This window comes from Lithobates pipiens, unplaced genomic scaffold, assembly GCF_037356315.1.
Source record: "Lithobates pipiens isolate NorthernLeopardFrog02 unplaced genomic scaffold, aLitPip1_a1.2 Scaffold_8, whole genome shotgun sequence".
Taxonomy (NCBI): domain Eukaryota; kingdom Metazoa; phylum Chordata; class Amphibia; order Anura; family Ranidae; genus Lithobates; species Lithobates pipiens.
Window position 1 is genome coordinate 216,205,674 of NW_027507903.1, and position 18,764 is coordinate 216,224,437.

General features: G+C 39.7%; 1 protein-coding gene across 2 annotated transcripts in view; it reads left to right on the forward strand.

Moving 5' to 3' along the window:
- The window catches only part of DOCK4 (dedicator of cytokinesis 4), a 490,280-nt gene that overhangs the window by 361,974 nt on the left and 109,542 nt on the right, over positions 1-18,764 (forward strand). Inside the window, exons 32-35 of one of the 2 annotated variants that reach the window (XM_077469314.1) lie at positions 1,633-1,718; positions 10,968-10,994; positions 12,980-13,075; positions 18,492-18,552. In XM_077469314.1, coding sequence (XP_077325440.1) covers positions 1,633-1,718; positions 10,968-10,994; positions 12,980-13,075; positions 18,492-18,552 — 270 coding nt within the window. The remainder of the gene's footprint in view (positions 1-1,632; positions 1,719-10,967; positions 10,995-12,979; positions 13,076-18,491; positions 18,553-18,764) is intronic. The other variant, XM_077469315.1, reaches the window with a different exon arrangement.

Here is an 18,764-nt window from a genome sequence, read left to right on the forward strand (position 1 = left end):
ATGGACCCTGTATTTAATCCACCATTTCTTGCTGGAAAAAGGGTGATTTGTACATTTCTTGGCTTGCTATATGGCAATAAATTAGAAGTTTGAATGCATAGATTCTGTAATTCAGTATGTTTTTCATACTTACAGAATACAGTCAGTGTTTGCTGCTTCAGAACAGTTTTTAAACATCGACACTGATGCAAATTGGATGCGGTGTTCTTCACATCCACTTCGCGTGACTGGTTTTCAATGGAGACGGTTCACACAGCCGTGGTCCAAATTGCAGAAGTGTTCTGTGCGTCTTCTGGTCTGTTTCAGGTATCACTTCAGCCAAAAATTTGTACCTGATTTGTACCTGAAATACCCATGCCATGCACTTTTTAATGTTTTTTGCAGAATTGCACTACAGTCCATTTAACATAGTTTCCTATGGGACACATTCACATCTATGCTTTTTCAACCACTGCATTTTTAGGGAAGGGTCAGAGACTTTTTTTTAAAAAGCAAAACGGTGTGTTTTTGTTCAATAGACTTCGATGAAGAAGCTGCATTAAAGCATATAGTGTGTTTTTGCCACAATTTGCATTTTTTAATCCACCCAACAACAGTTTGGCGGCCAAAAAAAAGCATAAAAATGCAAAACGCATAAAAATTTTTCCAAAAAAAAGGGTGTTCAAAAAATGCAAAATGCACTGCAGAAATGGATCAAAAGCAAACTCAATAGGTGTGAACCAAACCTAATATGTGTTAAATATTCACTAATGGGTATTGCTCAATTATGAAATACTGTGTTGATAAATGTGTACTTAAGTATTTGAACCGCCTTATATTAAAAGTATTTTTATATATGTGGAATGCTGTAGCATTGATATGCATGCCTGTTATTTTTATTGTTTTTGTTAAGAAATATGTCTGTTCTGGATAATACATAGAAATATATATCATTTTTGATAATGTTATTATACAGTCTAATGGTCCCAGAACATTGTCCTGGTGAGAGCTTAAGTTCTGCATTTATCTTTTATGTCATTACTAGCAGCTTTGCACAAGTAAATACTGTATATCAGTGCTTTCAGACATTTCAGCACATATAAATCACCTTTTGTTGATCACCTTTCGTTGATCGGGTTTCATTGGTAAAATAAAAAATCGTGTAACTCTATTTCTGGCACAAATATCTGCTGACCTAAGAACAATTAACTGTATAAATATCATATATTATACCATGTTTTTTTTTCATGGATGCTGGTATATTTATAATGCTGCAGAAACTGGGTAAAGGTTTCCAAAATCCAGTAATGAAGGAGTGTGTCAGAATATGTCTTGCATGAAATGAAACCCTGCAGGAAAAATTAAGGCAATTTAACTGGGCTGCACTTTTTTTTGTGTGTGAATCCATATATAGCGAGCTGCGTTAGCAGCAGTATCAGCTCCTGCTACTCAGCCTGTAGTTTAAAGTCACACTGTTCTATGACAGTTATCCCTGAGAACGTTCTTGTGGATCTGTGGCAGCTTAACACGGGTGACAGTGTGACCTATGACAACCCTATACTGAATTCTGATTAGCCAAGCACACAGAGGGCACTAAGCCCTGGAGGAATTCCTGCACAATAAAACAAAGCACCTTTTATGTATCTCTTTGAGGTTGAAGCAAAGCTAATTGACAAATTGGACAGCCTGATGTCTGAAGGACGAGGTGACGAAACCTACCGGGAGCTCTTCAACAGTATGTGAGTAATCCTGAAAATGTAATTCACTTGAATTTTTATACTTGGAGCAGGTGAACTAGATATGTCAATGTTCTATTACAGATCAGTCTCATCACTATATGGCTCATCTTTGTAAATGTAACCACAGGATCTGTTGGGTTGTAGTTTATTGATGAAAGAGAATGAGAGGTTTATGTGTGGGTGGTGAGTTGGCATGTTGTGTTTACTGGAGAAGGTATAAAAAGTACCAGACAGATGCTTCATTATGTTTTTTTTTTCTGTGTTGGTTTAAATTGCCAAGAAATATGCTGTTTGTCATCACTCAAACTTCTGTGTATTACTGATGAGTTGTTTTTAGCAGTACTGTATGACTGTGCATGTAGTATTTTTTACATGTTTTTTTTTTTTTTATCCCGAACTCAGTTGTGCTTTTTTTGTACCATCAAGGATGGTCCTGTATGAGTATAGTGAAGGTATTTTTTTTTTTTTTGCTTTTCTCGTTCAGGATTTAGAGAAGAGAATGCTTGTGATTGATGCTGCTTCTCTGTACTTGCTTTGTATGATGCTTCTGGCGTCCTCTAATTCGCAGAATAGAAAGCTGCTGTTAATCTCCAATAAAATACTTATCGCTTTTAATGTGCTATGAGCTTCTATATGACTGAAGATCTTTCATCACTTTTCAGTATTTCATCAATTCTGAATTCAGAGTGAACGTGGATTTTTTTAATGAAATGAAAACCAGTTTCAGTGTTAATTTTTTACTTTCCAACCAACACATATTTCTACCTGTGTGTCAAAAAAGTTGCTGTTTTGTAACTCTATTTTTTTTTTCTTTAATGGCTATTTATTTTTATTTTAATAAATAAGCCTTTTTGTTTGCATTGCCTGCATCCTGTCTGATAAACTATGGATTAGACAACAAGACTTTTCTGTGGATGGACTGAGAGGCACAGAAATGCAATGTCTCATGTTGATGTAGTTTGGGAAATCGGTTTTAACGTTTAATTCTAAGCCACTGTATTATATACAACTTTTTGTTCAAGCAAGTTATATTCATTTACAGCCACCATGTATTCATTTACTGCTAGCCTGTATGTAAGTAATAATAATAGCAGCGGCAGTATTTACCTAAATAACCATTCAGTAAAAAGTCCAACACCGATCTAATGAAGGGCAGCCATGCCATTTTTTAGGCCTGTTCAAGAAATCAGCTCTTAATGTGGTTATGTGGGCAGCAGTTGGCAGCAGTACATTTAGTGCAGCTGCCACCTGTGATAAAATCTTGTAAAGCAAGAAAGGAGTGATGGCTTCAGTAATTGTTTGGCAACTCTGGATACCTGCTGCAGACTGTTAAAAATATATATTACTTAAAACTGAGACTGTATTCACGATTGTATTATATTTTAATTAAACAGGTAGTAAACTTTGAATGTATGTACATGGTATATAATACTACTTATAGTGCTGTTAACGGTCCGTTATCAATGTTGAAGTTCCCATGCCTGTACATAACACGCCTTGAAAAATTATCCAGACCCTATTTACTAATTTTATTTCATTCATAGACTGAAATTATATTATGTGATGGGGGAAAGTGGATGATGGCCTGCATTAGAAAAGTAAAAAAAATAGAAGCATATAAAAAGTTCTACTCTTGTAAGAATTTAATACTTGGGTTGTGTTATTTCTTAGTTTACCCAAGGTAAACTTAAAAAATCCTGATGAAGCAGTGGTAATGTTAAACATAGTGGTCGGTGCTGTCCAGTACTTGAATCATAGGATGGGTATCCCCATCAGTCCCCAAAATCAAAAAATTCCAAATCAAAAATTTAGATATTCTAGACACTGCTGAGGTCAGATTTTATGCAATAGTAGCAGTCACTCAATGCTGGCTTTTAATAAAGAGATTGTGATACCAAGGCAGGGCTTGGCTTTTAAACTGGGGATGTTAATCTCGTTTAAGAAATAGTTGCCTTACATTTGGCCTCCACCTGTAAATAGTTAAAATAATTACCACATTTTGTGGAAAAAAACTCCAAAGTTTTATAGGGGAAAATCAATATCGGCTGTGGAATAAAAGATCGAAGAGCATTGCATAAAGAATACAGTGCAAATGTCTAAATTAGGAAAATGACACAAAACAAAGTCTAAAGGCCATATTTATAAAGCAGTGAATCTAAGCATTTGCTGCAGGAAAATTTTGTAGGTGCACATGGTTTGACAGTGATTCACCACCCAGTGAATTTTAAGTGAAAAGTCACATTCACCACTTTATAAATATGCACCTTAGGGCCCATTCACACTAAGTGCAGTTACCTGCGTTTTTCCACACACGAACACATGTAGTTTAAGGTTTTTTACTGTTCTTTTTTGTCAAAAAATAAAGAGAAACTCTTAAAGCGGTTCTTCACAGGGGAAGTTCCGCTAATCTGATCCCCCCCCCTCCGGTGCCACAATCGGCACCTTTCAGGGGGGAGGGGGGTGCAGTTACCTGGATAATCCAGGTATCTGCACCCACTTCCGGGCAGACCGCCGCAGACCCCCGCAGACACCCTGCCCCCCCATTGTGTTCTGGGAAACACACAGTTCCCAGGACACAGCGGGGGATCTGAAGAGACGCGCAGCGTGACTCGCGCATGCGCAGTAGGGAACCGGGCAGTGAAGCCGCCATGCTTCACTTCCCGATTCCCTGACAGAGGATGGAGGCGGTGGCAGCAGCGAGACGAGCGATCGCTCGTCATCTGCCGCCGACATCGCTAGACCCTGGGACAGGTAAGTGTGATTTTATTAAAAGTCAGCAACTGCAATATTAGTACCTGCTGGCTTTTAATATTTTTTTTTTAGGTGCAGAACCACTTTAAGTTCATACAGTGGGGAAAATATTTATTTGATCCCCTTCAGATTTTGTAAGTTTTACAAAGAATTTGATCCCCCTACCGACCAACAATAATTCTGGTTTCCACAGACTGGCTACAGCATGTGATCATGTGCTACATGTCAATTTAAGAAGGTGCTCCTAACGACAGCTCATTGTGAGTATAAAAGACACCTGTCCAGAGAACCTTTCTTCTATTCAAACCTCACAATCATGGGCAAGACCAAAGACCTGTCAAAGGATGTCAGGGACAAGATTGTAGACCTGGACAAGGCTGGAATGGATTACAAGACCATGCAGATCATCATGCAGAGGGATCAGCCCTGAACTACACAGGAGGAGCTTGTGAATGATCTCAAAGCAGTTGGGACCACAGTCACCAAGCAAACTATTGGTAACATAATATCCCATAGAACATAGGGCGCTTCTGTTTAGGAGATCAATCCTCAAATGCAGAGAAGTAGTGTCATCCAAGGAGATATAGGGGGTGCTATACTGACACTGGTGCAGCTATTCTAAAGAGTAGAAGCAGCTCCAACTGGCAAGATAATAAGAGAAGGCGCTTCAGACTGAGAGTTCTGATGAAGGAGCTCCCCTGAGATCACCACGCCTGGTGCTGTCCACGAGTGAGGAGTGCATTTCACCACCACCTTGGTTGACTGGACCTCCCTGGGCCAGCTCATCACATCCACCCCTCTCTTGCTGCTGGTCAGCTAATGGAGACAGAGCCACAGGGACAGGAACGGAATCACATGTGACGATCGGACATGCCCATTTTACACTGTGATTTTGTAAATGCAATTTACTTTGGTTGTCAGTAAACTTTTTTAATACTGCACTTAGAGGCACCTTCTCCTCTTCTTATCCCAACACAATATGCCGCCATGGATTGAAATCCTACAGCATCCGTAAGGTCCCCCTCCTCAAGAAGGCACATGTACAGGCCCCTCTGAAGTTTGCCAATTAACATCTAAATGATTCAGAGAAGGATTGGGAGAAAGCGCTGTGGTCAGAGGAGACCAAAATTGATCTCTTTGGCATTAACTCAACTCGCCATGTTTGTTATGTTTTGGGGCTTTTCCTCTGCTAAAAGTACAGGGTGACTCTGCTTCATTGAGGGGCCAATGGATGGGGCCATGTATTGTAAAATACTGGATGAGAACCTTCTTCCCTCAGCCAGAACACTGAAGATGGGTCAGGGATGGGTCTTCCAACATGACAATGACCCAAAACATACCACCAAGGCAACAAAGAAGTGGATCAAGAAGAAGCACATTAAGGTCATGGAGTGGCCTAGACAGTCTCCAGACCTTAATCCTATAGCAAATATATATGGAAGGAACGGAAACTTTGAGTTTCCAAGCGAGAGCGAAGAAACCTTAAGGATTTAGGGAAGATCTGCAAAGAGTAGTGGACCAAAATTCCTCCTGAGATGTGTGCAAACCTGGTAACCAACAAAAAAAAAAAAAGTCTTACCTTTTATGCTTGCCAACAAGGGTTTCTCCACAAAGTACAAAGTCATGTTTTTCTTGGGGATCAAATACTTATTTTACTCACTGAACTGCAATTAAATTTATAACATTTGTATCATGTTTTTTGGGGGATTTTTGGTTGATATTTTTATCATTTAAAATACACCTACAATAAAAATTATAGACCTTTCATTTCTTTGTAAATGGGCAAACTTAAAAAATTTGCAGGGAATTAAATAATTATTTTACCCACTGTATGTGCTGTCATTCCGTCAATGATTGTTTTACACAGGCATCATTTTCATGGTCCTTTATTTTTAATATAACCTATTTGTATTCTAGTGTGTGAACCTAAAGCCAGCCATGTATGGATCGGCCTACTAAACCTGTTGGATTTGGATCCATGTATGGGTACTGTGATTGTACAGAAGTTGATCTACCCATTGACTTCTGTACAACCACCCTGTTAGATTTTCTCTACTTGTTCATTGCCGCAGGCTATAGCCTGCAATGCTGATCAGTGTATTCTGACGGCAGAGAATGCAATAGCTCAGCAGAGAGGACATCCCCATCCACCTCGTTCAACCCACTGATGCTTTAGGATGTATTGTACATTAATGTTTTGGAGCCCAGTCTCATTTGACCACTTTACTAATGGTTGTTGTAACCAAACAGCTGGTCTGTGCCCCTACTGTGTCAGGTGGATGCACCTGTTTGTAGGCAGTCTTGTGCCCGCCTTGCACAGTCCTACAATTGGGCACAGCAGAACACAGGCAAAATGTACAGAGCCATTGAAAGTGGCTCTGTATCAACTGATATATGTGACCAGTCACTGAGATTACGAGTGTAAGAAATGTAGTACTGTTTACCTTAGTGAGCTTTCTCTCATGCTGTGTACACACGATCAGACTATCCAGCGGACTTAGTCTGGCGGATAACCCACCGGACTTTGCAGCGGAGGTCCGCCGGACTTTGCAAACGAGCGGACCTGCCCACAAACGACTGGACTTTTCTGGCGGACAATGCGCCGGACTATTGCGGGACTTTTGAAATGAACGAACTTGCCCACACATGGAGAAAAGTCTGTTCATTTTGAACGTGGCTCCAGGTAGACGGAACTAGTGAAGGAAGTCAATGTCGCCGCCTCAAAGTCAATGTCGCCGCTTCCATCAGCGAGATTGACACCTCGCTAGCCCCGTCACCTGGTATGGATTTAAAGGGGAACCCCTACGCTGAAAAAAACGGCGTGGCGGTCCCCCCAAAGCCCATACCAGACCCTTATCTAAGCACGCAACCAGGCCGGTCAGGAAAGGGGGTGGAGATGAGCGAGCGTCCCCCCCTCCTGAGCCATACCAGGCCGCGTGCCCTCAACATGGGGGGTGCTTTGGGGAAGGGAGGCCCCCCACCCCAAAGCACCTTGTCCCCATGTTGATGAGGACAAGGGCCTCTTCCCAACAACCCTGGCCATTGGTTGTCGGGGTCTGCGTGCGGGGGGCTTAACAGAATCCGGGGGCCCTCAGATTCCGGCCCCCAACCCTATGTGAATGAGTATGGGGTACGATGTACCCCTACCCATTCACCTGGGGAAAAAAGTGTAAAAAAAAAAACACAACACAGGTTTTTAAAATACTTTATTAGACAGCTCTTGGGGTCTTCTTCCGTCTTCGGGGGTCTTCTCGCCAGACTCCTCCGCTATCTTCTGCTCTTTTACTAGCGGAGGAGCCTGGCTTTCTCCATCGTCATCGCCGCTATCCGGGGGTCTTCTTCCAACTTTGGGGTTCTTCTTCTGACTTCGGGGTTCTTGTCCAACTCTTCGGTGCTCCATGTTGGGCCTCTGCTTTCTTCTACCAGCTCTTTAACTATCGTTGGCCTGGTCTTCTGTAGCTGTCGATGCCGCCCCCTTCTGCTTCTCTTTTCCCGATGTTGACACAACGCGTTCTCTGGGCGTAATAGCAGGGATGCGTTGTGCGGCAACTTATATAGGGATAAGGGGCGGGGTCACCGAGTGATGTCACATGGTGACCCTGCCCCTTATAATGTGACAGTCCCAGCATCCATCCAGAGAGAGAGTTGTGTTAACATCGGAAGAAGCAAGAAGAAGCAGAAGGCTGCAGCAACAAAAGACCGGGCCACCGCAAGTAAAAGAGCTGGAAGAAGAAAGCGGAGGCCCAGCAAGAAGAACCGAAGAGCGGGACAATACCCCCAAAGTCGGAAGAAGACCCCCGGAGCTGTCTAATAAAGTATTTTAAAAACCTGTGTTGTGTTTTTTTTATGTACACTTTTATTCCCCAGGTGAATGGATAGGGGTACATCTTATTAAAGTGGGCTCCCGGATTCTAATAAGCCCCCCCCGCCCGCAGACCCAGACAACCAACGGCCAGGGTTGTTGGGAAGAGGCCCTTGTCCTCATCAACATGGGGACAAGGTTCTTTGGGGGTGGAGGGGGCCACACACGGGCAAATTGTCCACACACGGGCGGGTTGTCCGGCGGGCTCTGGTCTGCCGGATAATCCGATCGTGTGTACACGCCATTACTCTCACAACAGAGGAAGAGAAGAAAGAATGAATCCATTCATTCAATTCTTAAACTTTATGATCTAATGTAAGGCTTGGTACTTAAAGGGCCACCAGCCACCAATAATGGGGGGTGGGGGGTAGAGATGGGGGGAGTCAAATTGTTACAGATCACCAGTGAATGTGGGATAAAAAAAAAACCTATTTCCATTGACCACCAACAATTGCGGAATTGATTTTGGGCTGTTTAATATTTTGGGATTATCCTTGACATCTAGCTACTGCACACAATGCAATTTCATCCTCTAGGGAACTTTCTTCTGGTAATAATGGAATACTTGCACTTAGTTTCAGTGGGTGATGTTTAAAGGATACACATAATTTATTTTTTAACCACCTCAAGATTGGCATTTTTTAATTTCCAAAAAGTGTGGCAAAAATTAGATCACTTTGGGGCTGTTAACACTGTCCTGGCATTTTTATGTTAAAGATTTTTTTCTTTTCTTTTTTAGATTGTAATAAAAAAAAAAAAAGATGACTAGTAATTATTAAAAGCCACCAAAAGAAATCTCTATCTGTCTTAACTAAAAAAAAAATATATATATATAAAATTAATTTGGTTACAGTTTGCATGACCAAATAATTGGCAGTCAAAATATCACTGCACCAAAAAATGGCCTGGACTCGAAGTGGGTGTAACATGCTGGTCCTGAAGTGGTTATGGAACAAGAAAAAATGGGAAGGTCGGAAAAGTATTTCTTTAGATATAATGCCACATCCAATAATCTGAACAAGAATGGCTAAAAACTAAAAGTGTATTTGTTCCACAACCAGAATGAATAGTAACCCCTACGTGGACTTTAAAGGCATAAATATCTATACAACAATATTGAGAAATGTACAAAGAATGTTGAAAATAATTAATTTTAAGTTTTATTATACAAATTACGACATCAAAAGTTATGGACCCTAAGGACCAATAAAAATGGGAATGTATACAAATCTATGATAGAAACACCAGAGTAACAGCACACAATTATATGTGGTTCTTTACATTCTTTCCTTAATAATGGGTTTAAAATATATAATATTATATAAGTACTATTTCTTGCTATCCTTTTATATCTAGGCTGGCCCTCCATTTCTTTGGCCTCAGCACTCCTGCCTGACTAGTCCTGGACGGCTTCCAATGTATGTGTCGGGAGGAGTGACCCGCCATCTTTGGCTGCCTAACACAGGTTCCATCTAGAGGTATTTACCTCAATGGGGTGATTAGGATCGTTTTATAGAAGCACAATCCTTCCTCTTGTTTTTACTTTGGAATGCTCTTTCTGTAACACCATTTCAACCAGTGCATTTATTAAATGACGAAATCTTTATATTTATGGTCTCGTATGCATTCCATGTATTTATACTGTAAATATATATATTTTTTTAAAATACTACAGATGCACAGTTGTGAGTTCTTGAAGAACACCCCTGAGGAAAGAATGTAACTGAAATGCATCGAGTGAAGAACCACATATAATCGTGTGCTGTTATTCTGTTTCTATCACAGATTTGTATACATTCCTATTTTTATTCGTCCTTAGAGTCCATAACTTTTAATGTCATTAATTTGTATAATAAAACTTTGATTATTTTCAATATTCTTTGTACATTTCTTAATTTTGTTGTATAGATATTTATGCCTTTAAAGTCCACTTAGGGGTTACTATTCATTCTGGTTGTGGAACTTTTGGAACACTTTTAGTTTTTTTTTTTTTTTTTTTTTTTTCTTTGTAAGTGCTTTGGGTAAAAGCTGGTGTTGTGAGACATTGAGGCACATGGACTGTTCAGCAGATGATTTTGTATTGATTAGCTGAGGACAAAGTACAAGTTCAACTAACTGTGCTGAAAGGCCTTGTGATGTGTCGTTCATTGTATGTTATATTCCTTGAAGCCAATTAACATCCTAAATACAGTCAGCAGTATTACAGATTGGGTTATATTGATCACATTTCTAGTGTTCCTAGCAATGTCGCGAAGGATAAACAGATATTCCTTGATCTATTACAGAAAATCTTCAAACAAACTGTTATTACTCATGATTTTTTGTACCACTGTTTTTTTTTTTTTTTTTGGAATCTATCTCAATATAAGGTAACAGGTTCCAGACAGAACAGAAGAAAAAAAAATCTCTTCTCTGGAGAGAGATGCATATTGTCTGAAACATCTCTTCAACCTTCTCATAACAGACCCTAACATACATTAAAACCCCTTTCCAGCTCTATCAGAATTGAAAAAATAAAAGTTTTTGAAGTTTTTCTTTATTACTTATTTTTAATCAATAGTTTCATACTTGCTTAATGTATTTATTCATTGTGTGTGTAATCAGAACATTTTTTTATCAATGCCTTCCTGGATTAGAATTCCTCTGTTTGGGCCCTATCCTAGGTAAGATACTTTTACAGCAAAGTAAATGCCTGCAGCTCTTTCTAGTGAGTCCACAACACTTTAACACCAGCCTAAGGCTGGCCATACATTATACAAATTTCTTGTACAATTTTCCTTTAGATTTACCAAAACCATATAATATGAGGTCAAACCTAAACACTTTCAATTTGTATGCAATCAGGCAGGTCCCTACACTACATAGTTTAAGGTAAATCAAAATGAAATCAAATAAGAAAATTGCATAATATATGGGCAGCTTAAGGCCCCATAAACAAAATTACATTTTCTGCAGATTTTTGTCTTCAGATTTACCGAAACCATATAATATGAGGTCAATTTGTATGCAATCAGGCAGGCCCTTGCACTACATGGTTTTGGTAAATCTGAAGACAAAAATCTGCAGAAAATCTAATAGTGTGTATGGGGTCTAATTTGCTCTATTTTGGCCATGTGACCATATTTTTTGCACTCAACTTAAATTGACTGTCAAAAAATATTACTTATCCTGGAGTATTGGCTTTGTGAATCCAGTGTCATGCATTATGAGAGTTCAGTGGATCTATTACTTGCCTTAACCTTGAGTTTCAGCCTAAAGGGTACCTTCTATATATTTACCTTTACCTTTTTTTTTTATATCTTACTGCATTTTATACAGTGAGGTAAAACACCTTCTGCATGCAGCTTCCCCCACAGGCCTTCATAAATACCTACCTTATCTTGATCTTAATCCATTGATGTGCACAAGACCCGAGGCTTTCCCTGGTCTTTGAATCATCATTGTCTTAGATATAGCAGTTGGAGCCATTGGCCATTCGATTCGACCCAGTGACGACTGAGCGGGAAATGAATCTGAGCCACACTCTGTCTTTTGGACACTCAGAGTAGGGCTTGGGAGTGAGCACGCACGAGTGCCCCCATAGCAAGCGGCTTGCAATGGGGCCACTTGGTGGGGGTGGAGCCAGGAGCGCTGGCAGGACACCGCAGAAGTGGAGGATCGAGGCTGCTCTGCGTAGAACCATTGCTTAGAGTAGGTAGGTATGACATGTTTTTTATTTTAAGAAACAAAAAAAAAACGGCTTTACAATCACTTTAACGCACAGGGGTCTGCATATAAAACATTCACAGAATGAATGTAACAAACATTTCCACAGCTCCAAGGAAACTTGCTGTATACTTTATAATTATCTTCTACGATCATAAGTGGCGTCTAGCGGTCATAATGCATTTTTAAAAAAAAACGCATTATGGACTCTAGATGGCGATTACTATCATTGGAAATAATTATATTACACAGAATACAGCTCCCTTCATGCCATGTTTATCCACTGAGCTATTTATACATTTTTCATTTTACAGTCACATTTCCAAAAGGCTGAAGTAAGATCGTGATCTGCAAAACGAGTCTTTCTGACCCATATTTGTGAAAAATATCATATTTAGGCTTAATATGTTCTAATCATCATCCATTCTATGGGAATCTCTTCATTTTGTACTTCACCGTATCCACAGACCATAGTGCGTATATTCTGTATGTGTACTCACTAATGAAAAGAGCTGTGGTTTGAGTAATATGGCAGATAATATATATGTATCATAAGGTACTGAACTAATCCGGCAATATGATTTAGGTTCATTTTTGTTTTTGACAATACACATTTAAATATAATTTGGAGCTGCAGAACAATTTAAACCAGGGATCCTCAAACTACGGCCCTCCAGCTGTTGCGGAACTACGCATCCCATGAGGCATTGCAAAACTCTGACATTCACAGACATGACTAGGCATGATGGGAATTGTAGTTTCTGAACAACTGGAGGGCCATAGTTTGAAGACCCCTGATTTAAACAATACCTATGTTGCACTTGGAATCAGGAGATCTCTTGTGGTTGTTCATCTAAAAAAACTCAGTGTAAAAAGAGTGATAAAACCTGTTTAATGTGTAATGTACCCATGCATTTGTGCTAACGCAATGTTTACATTTCAGCCTATTAAAAAAAATTGAGCGGGAAACATGGAGAGAAAGTGGTGTATCATTAATTGCCACTGTAACACGACTTATGGAGAGACTGCTGGACTACAGGTGAGAGGTTGATAACCTTGCAAAAAAAATCCTTCCAATGTTAAGAAAGGGATGTAGATTCTATGATGTGTTTGGAAATACAGCCATTTTATTTGGATAAATGTCTTGGTGTAGGAAACACAACAGATGTTTGTAACTAACGCAACTTGAGGAGCACATTGTCTACTCAGATCCTGAATTAATAAAAAAAAGATATCTTTTGAGGTTGTAGGAATATCAGGAGCAGATTTTTCATTAAGCAGGATGGCATCATGCCTATATTTGATACTTTAGGAAGGACACCTGAAATGCCATCCAGGTTTGATTAGTGTTAAACATGAGCTACCAGGTTCCCCTCCAACACAGGGTAGGACCCAGACAGCCAGATCTCCATCTCTGTTGCAGCATGGTGACAATGGCTGTTGTATAAACATAGCCTAGAAACAAACACTGCAGACTTGGTTTGAAATGATGTTGTCCCAATATTATTATTGTTTAACCACTTCAGCCCCGCACGATTTTACCCCCATTCCTGACCAGAGCACTTTTTGCGATTCGGCACTATGCCACTTTAACTCAGTTGCGCGACTGTGTAACGTTACACCAAAACAAAATTGATGTCCTTTTTTTTTCTCCACAAATAGCGCTTTCTTTTGGTGGTATTTGATCACCTCTGCAGTTTTTATTTTTTACGGTATAAACAAAAAAAAAAGGGACAATTTTGAAAAAAAAGCAATATTTTTTACTTTTTGCTATAATATCCTTAAATAAAAAAATAAAAAAATTTTGGCCTCAGTTTAGGCCTATATATTCTTCTACATAGTTTTACTAAAACAAAAGAAAAATAATATCAATATTGATTGATTTGCGCAAAAGTTATAGCGTCTATAAAATAGTGTTATGGCATTTTTATTATTATTATTTTTTCTTAGTAATGGCGGTAATCTGCGATTTTTTTTTTTGGGACTACGACATTATGGCAGACACATGGGACATTTTTTACACTATTTTGGGACCATTGTCATTTATACAGTTATCAGTGCTCTAAAAATGCACGGATTACTGTGTAAATGACACTGGCAGGGAAGGGGTTAACACTAGGGGGCGATCAAGGGGTTAATTGTGTTCCCTCTCTGTGTTCTAACTGAAGGGGGGATGGGACTTTCTAGGGGAGATGATAGATCGCTGTTCATACTTTGTCACCGCCGGGCACTTGCATCGGCTCCAGGGGCGAGCAGCGTGTGTGTGTGCCACTGGTGGACACAGGGCGTAGCGATGTTACATAACGTTGTTTCGCCCAGCCGTGCCATTCTGCCGCAGTAAAACTGCGGCGGCTGGTCAGCAAGTGGTTAAAGGCTAAGTTCACCTTTCCAGAAAAATAAATAAATGCATGCCTTTTTTTCAGGAAAAGGGGTTTGTTTTTTAATTAAATTTTCTTTTTTTTTCTTACAAGAGCCTGCAGAGCATTGCGCTCGTATTATAGGTACAGTGTCAGACTTATGCATACACTGCCTAGCGTTCTATGCCCATGCCTCTGTACAGGCACACAGTTCTTGAGCTGTAGGCAATGTGAATGAACTATGAGCATGCTAGTCAGTGCACTCGCAGTTCATTGATACTACAAGTCCATCTGCCACGGTGGCTTATTATTATTATTATTATTATGCAGAATTTGTAATGTGCCAACAGTTTACGCATCTCTTTACAATATAAAAGGGAGACAATACAGTTACAGTACAATAAATACAAGAGGATTAAGAGGGCCCTGCTCAGAAGAGCTTACAATCTGATAGGGTGGGCCAGGTGGTACAAAAGGTTGTAACTGTAAGGAATGAGCTGATGGAAGTGGTAAAATATTAGTTGGAGCCATGATGGGCTTCGCTGAAGAGATGAGTTTTCAGGGATTACCTGAAGGTAGCCAGAGTAGGAGATAGCCGGACAGGTTGTGGTAGAGAGTTCTGAAGGAAAACAGATGCTCTGGAGAAATCCCGGAGATGGGCATGGGAGGAGGAGACAAAGGAGCTTGAGAAGATTGAAGAGGATGTTTTGGGTGATATTTGGAGACAAGATTGCTTATGTAGATCGGAGCAGAGTTGTGAATGGCTTTGTATGTTGTTGTTAGTATTTTGAATTTAATTCGCTGGGCGATGGGGAGCCAGTGTAGGGATTGGCAAAGAAGGGTGGCAAACATTGAGTGGTTGGTAAAGTGGATAGGTCTGGCAACAGCATTCATAATAGACCAAAGAGGGGATAGCCTATGGAGAGTTAGGCCAATGAGAAGGGAGTTGCAATAGTCAAGGCGAGAGAGAGAATGAGGAGCTTGGTGGTTTTAATTGTTAGAAGGGGCATATTTTAGAGATGTTACAAAAGTGAAGTCTACAAGCTTTTGACAACGATTGGATTTGGGGCTGAAAGGACAGGTCCGAGCCTAGGATTACACCTAGTACCCTGGCATGAGGGGAGGGATTGATGATTGCATTTTTGATTTTGATGGAAGAGTCATGGAGGGGGGAATATTACCAGCTCAGTTTTAGAGAGATTTAGTTTAAGGAAGTTGTGCGACATCCATGCTGATATGTCAGTGACTTCAGTTAGTAAGTTAGTAATGCACAGTAATGTAAGTTAATATTAATTTACAGATCCCTCTGCCTGCACAGCCATGCTGTTTTCAAAATGTGTGTCAGAAACCATGAAATCAGACTGAGACAGAAGTACAAGTGAAGATAGTGTTTAATAATAAAATAAAAAAGAACAAATGTAGTCAAAAAATAGCCAAAGTTTTTAGTAACTGAAATGGATAGTCAGCCAGGCCAGAAGTCAGGGATCAAAGTAGTGGAACAGCAAGCAGGATCCGGAGCCAGAAGGGGTGCTAGCAAAGCCAGTCTTTAAACAGGAACACAGGAGATGTTACTTGTGATGATGGCCAAGGTGAAGGCAGAGCTTCTCTGAACTGGACAGCTTAAGTAGGCAGGACTAATGAGCCGACAGCTGAGCGGCCAGCTCAGAGAAGGAAGGGCTGAGCCCAGCCCTGACAATGTGACAACGGGAGTGGTGAGAAGAACCCCCCCATCCGCTTTCACAGGCGTATGCTAAATAGTAACACGTCACATCCTAAATATGGGGATAACATGTAGCATGTTACTAAAGGTGAACCTATCCTTTAAATTACTATTTTACTCTGTATGAATTGGCAATTAAAGGAACTTGGTAAGGATTACCTGTTTAAACTCCTATCTACCCTTTTTCCTCTGGCCATAAATTTTTCCCTGATTTTTTTTAAACTATACTTTCCTTTTAGTTTTCACTAACTTAGATTTTTTTGTAACAACGCATTAAAAAAAAAAATTTAAAACCCTTTTCCATTAATAAATACTTTTTGCAGTGGTCTCTGCTTGGAACATAATATTAGGGTAATTTATACATTGGACAAATTATAGATTATAATATACACTTTTTTGATAGTATCACTAGTTTTCAAATGAACACTGTTCAAATTATGAAAAAACATTTATGACATCTATTTGTAGTGTATTTGTATATAGATTGCAAAGAAATAAAACAATGTCTGCAAAAACCGTATTGCCAAAAAGGTATTTTTTTCTTCAGAAAAAAGTCTTTATTATTTTGTTTTATTTAAATTAACGGCAAGTTGTAAAATATAAAAAAATTGGTCTGGGGAAATCGCCTGTTGCTTCGGACACATTTCTGCATTCAAAAGGTTTTGTGCATGGAGTTTGCATGTTCTCCCTGTGCTTGCGTGGGTTTCCTCCTGGTAATTCCACACTCCAAAACATGCTGGTAGGTTAATTAGCTTCTGTCTAAATTGCCCCTAGTACATATAGGAACCTTAGAATAAGCCCATGTTCACATTGGGCCGATTTGGCATGCGATTTGACATGAATGAATGAATGAATGAAATACTTGTATAGCGCACAATGTGAACTGAATCGCCTCTAGGTGCTGTCAAATCGCATGCCAAATCGGCGGCTATTGCCGGAAATGGAACCAAGTCAGTGTGACACCGACTTTTACTTCAGCCAAACGCAAGCATTTTGAGGACAGGGATTGATGTGAATGTATGATATATGTGATGGGTAAACTGTCAGCACTATTGTCAGCACTATATAAACATTTATAATAAATTTGCAGTACAAATGTAAATTTGATTAAATAAATAAAAAAGTTTTTGCGTGCATGCTGTGTGAAGAGATTGGGAAAAGTCCTTTAAAGTGTAAGTTCACCTTTACAGAAAAATCTGTTGGGTGAACTTATAAAGGACCCTCAACTCGGTCCCCCCCAGTCCCGCTGACCTGCATAGCAGCTATTGCCCGCTCTGAGCCCTGGTATAGCCGCCTCACAGCTCTGGGGCTTAGAAATCCCTGGAGGTTAATCTCCTAAACATACCCCATCAGGGGGTATGTTTAGGGACATTCTAATTGGTCGGCGTCATCACATGGGTGGTGCGACCAATCAGAACCCGTGTAGCCTGTTCTATCAGCAGGGAAGAAGTGAGAAAGTTGAGAGAATGTCTAAGCCCCGGAGCTGTGAGGCAGCTATTCTGGGGCTCAGAACGGGCGACTGCTGCCATGCGGGTCAGGACTGGGTAGGTGGGGGTTCTGTTTAAGTTCACCTTACAGATTTTTCTGTAAAGGTGAACTTACACTTTAAGCAATGTCACAGGGATGTGGTGTGGTGGGATTTCAAGTGCCAGATTACCTGTGCCTATAGGCTTCCAAGATTTAAATCTGGAGGTCTTAGGGCCCTTGATACCTTAAATTTAAATGCCATATACTAGCTTGCCATTTTCCAGAAAGATAATGGTTCTCTACCAACACCTGCCCTATCAGTTGCGAGTACAAGATTTTTGGGGATTTATGGGTTCTTTACTAGTAAAAAATATCCTGTATTTAGACTTCCTTGGAACATACTTAAACATTGATGGATATTCAATTTAAAAAAATCCCTACAACAAATGTAATAAAAAGGTGTTTATACCTAGCATCAACTGAATGAAACACAATGCTTTAGTGTTCATCTTTAAACATGTTTCCAGTTGTAATCACTTCTTTTGTAAGTAAAGTTTCTGCTTATTTTAGCAGTCCTACAGATTTACCGGTGATTGAATGCATATGCATTCTTCTTTTCTTGGAAAAGGTGGGCAATGGTTTAGTGGAAGCAGGTGATTCTGTGTTCTTTCTATTTTTAGTAAACACTTCCTGATGGTGAAATTGCACTATTTATCTTTGAAATATAGTACCTCGGGATTATCAGAACTTCCTGTTTCCATTTATAGACTTACTAATAGCTGGAATATGTAAGCTCACCATAAATGTCTTCCTTCTTATTAGTAATCATTTTATATTTTTAGAAATGGTAAAATCATAATATTCCCCTTCATTTTTCTGTGAAGATTAATAATTTGCTTTTGCATTTGCAGGGACTGCATGAAGATAGGGGAAGTAGATGGGAAGAAGATTGGGTGCACTGTTAGTCTATTGGTAAGAAACATTACTTAAAATTGGTCAATAGTTTGCCAGCAATGATGTCTTAATGAAAATGTTTTTTCATTTATTTCTTAACGTGCAGTTTATTTCCTCATTAAAACAAACACAATAGTTGCAGTACAAATTTATTCACGCAGTAAGGATTCAAAATGAGTGTTTCTTGCAGGTAAGGGAAAAGCTCAAGCCTGTCTAGATTGTAATTGTAG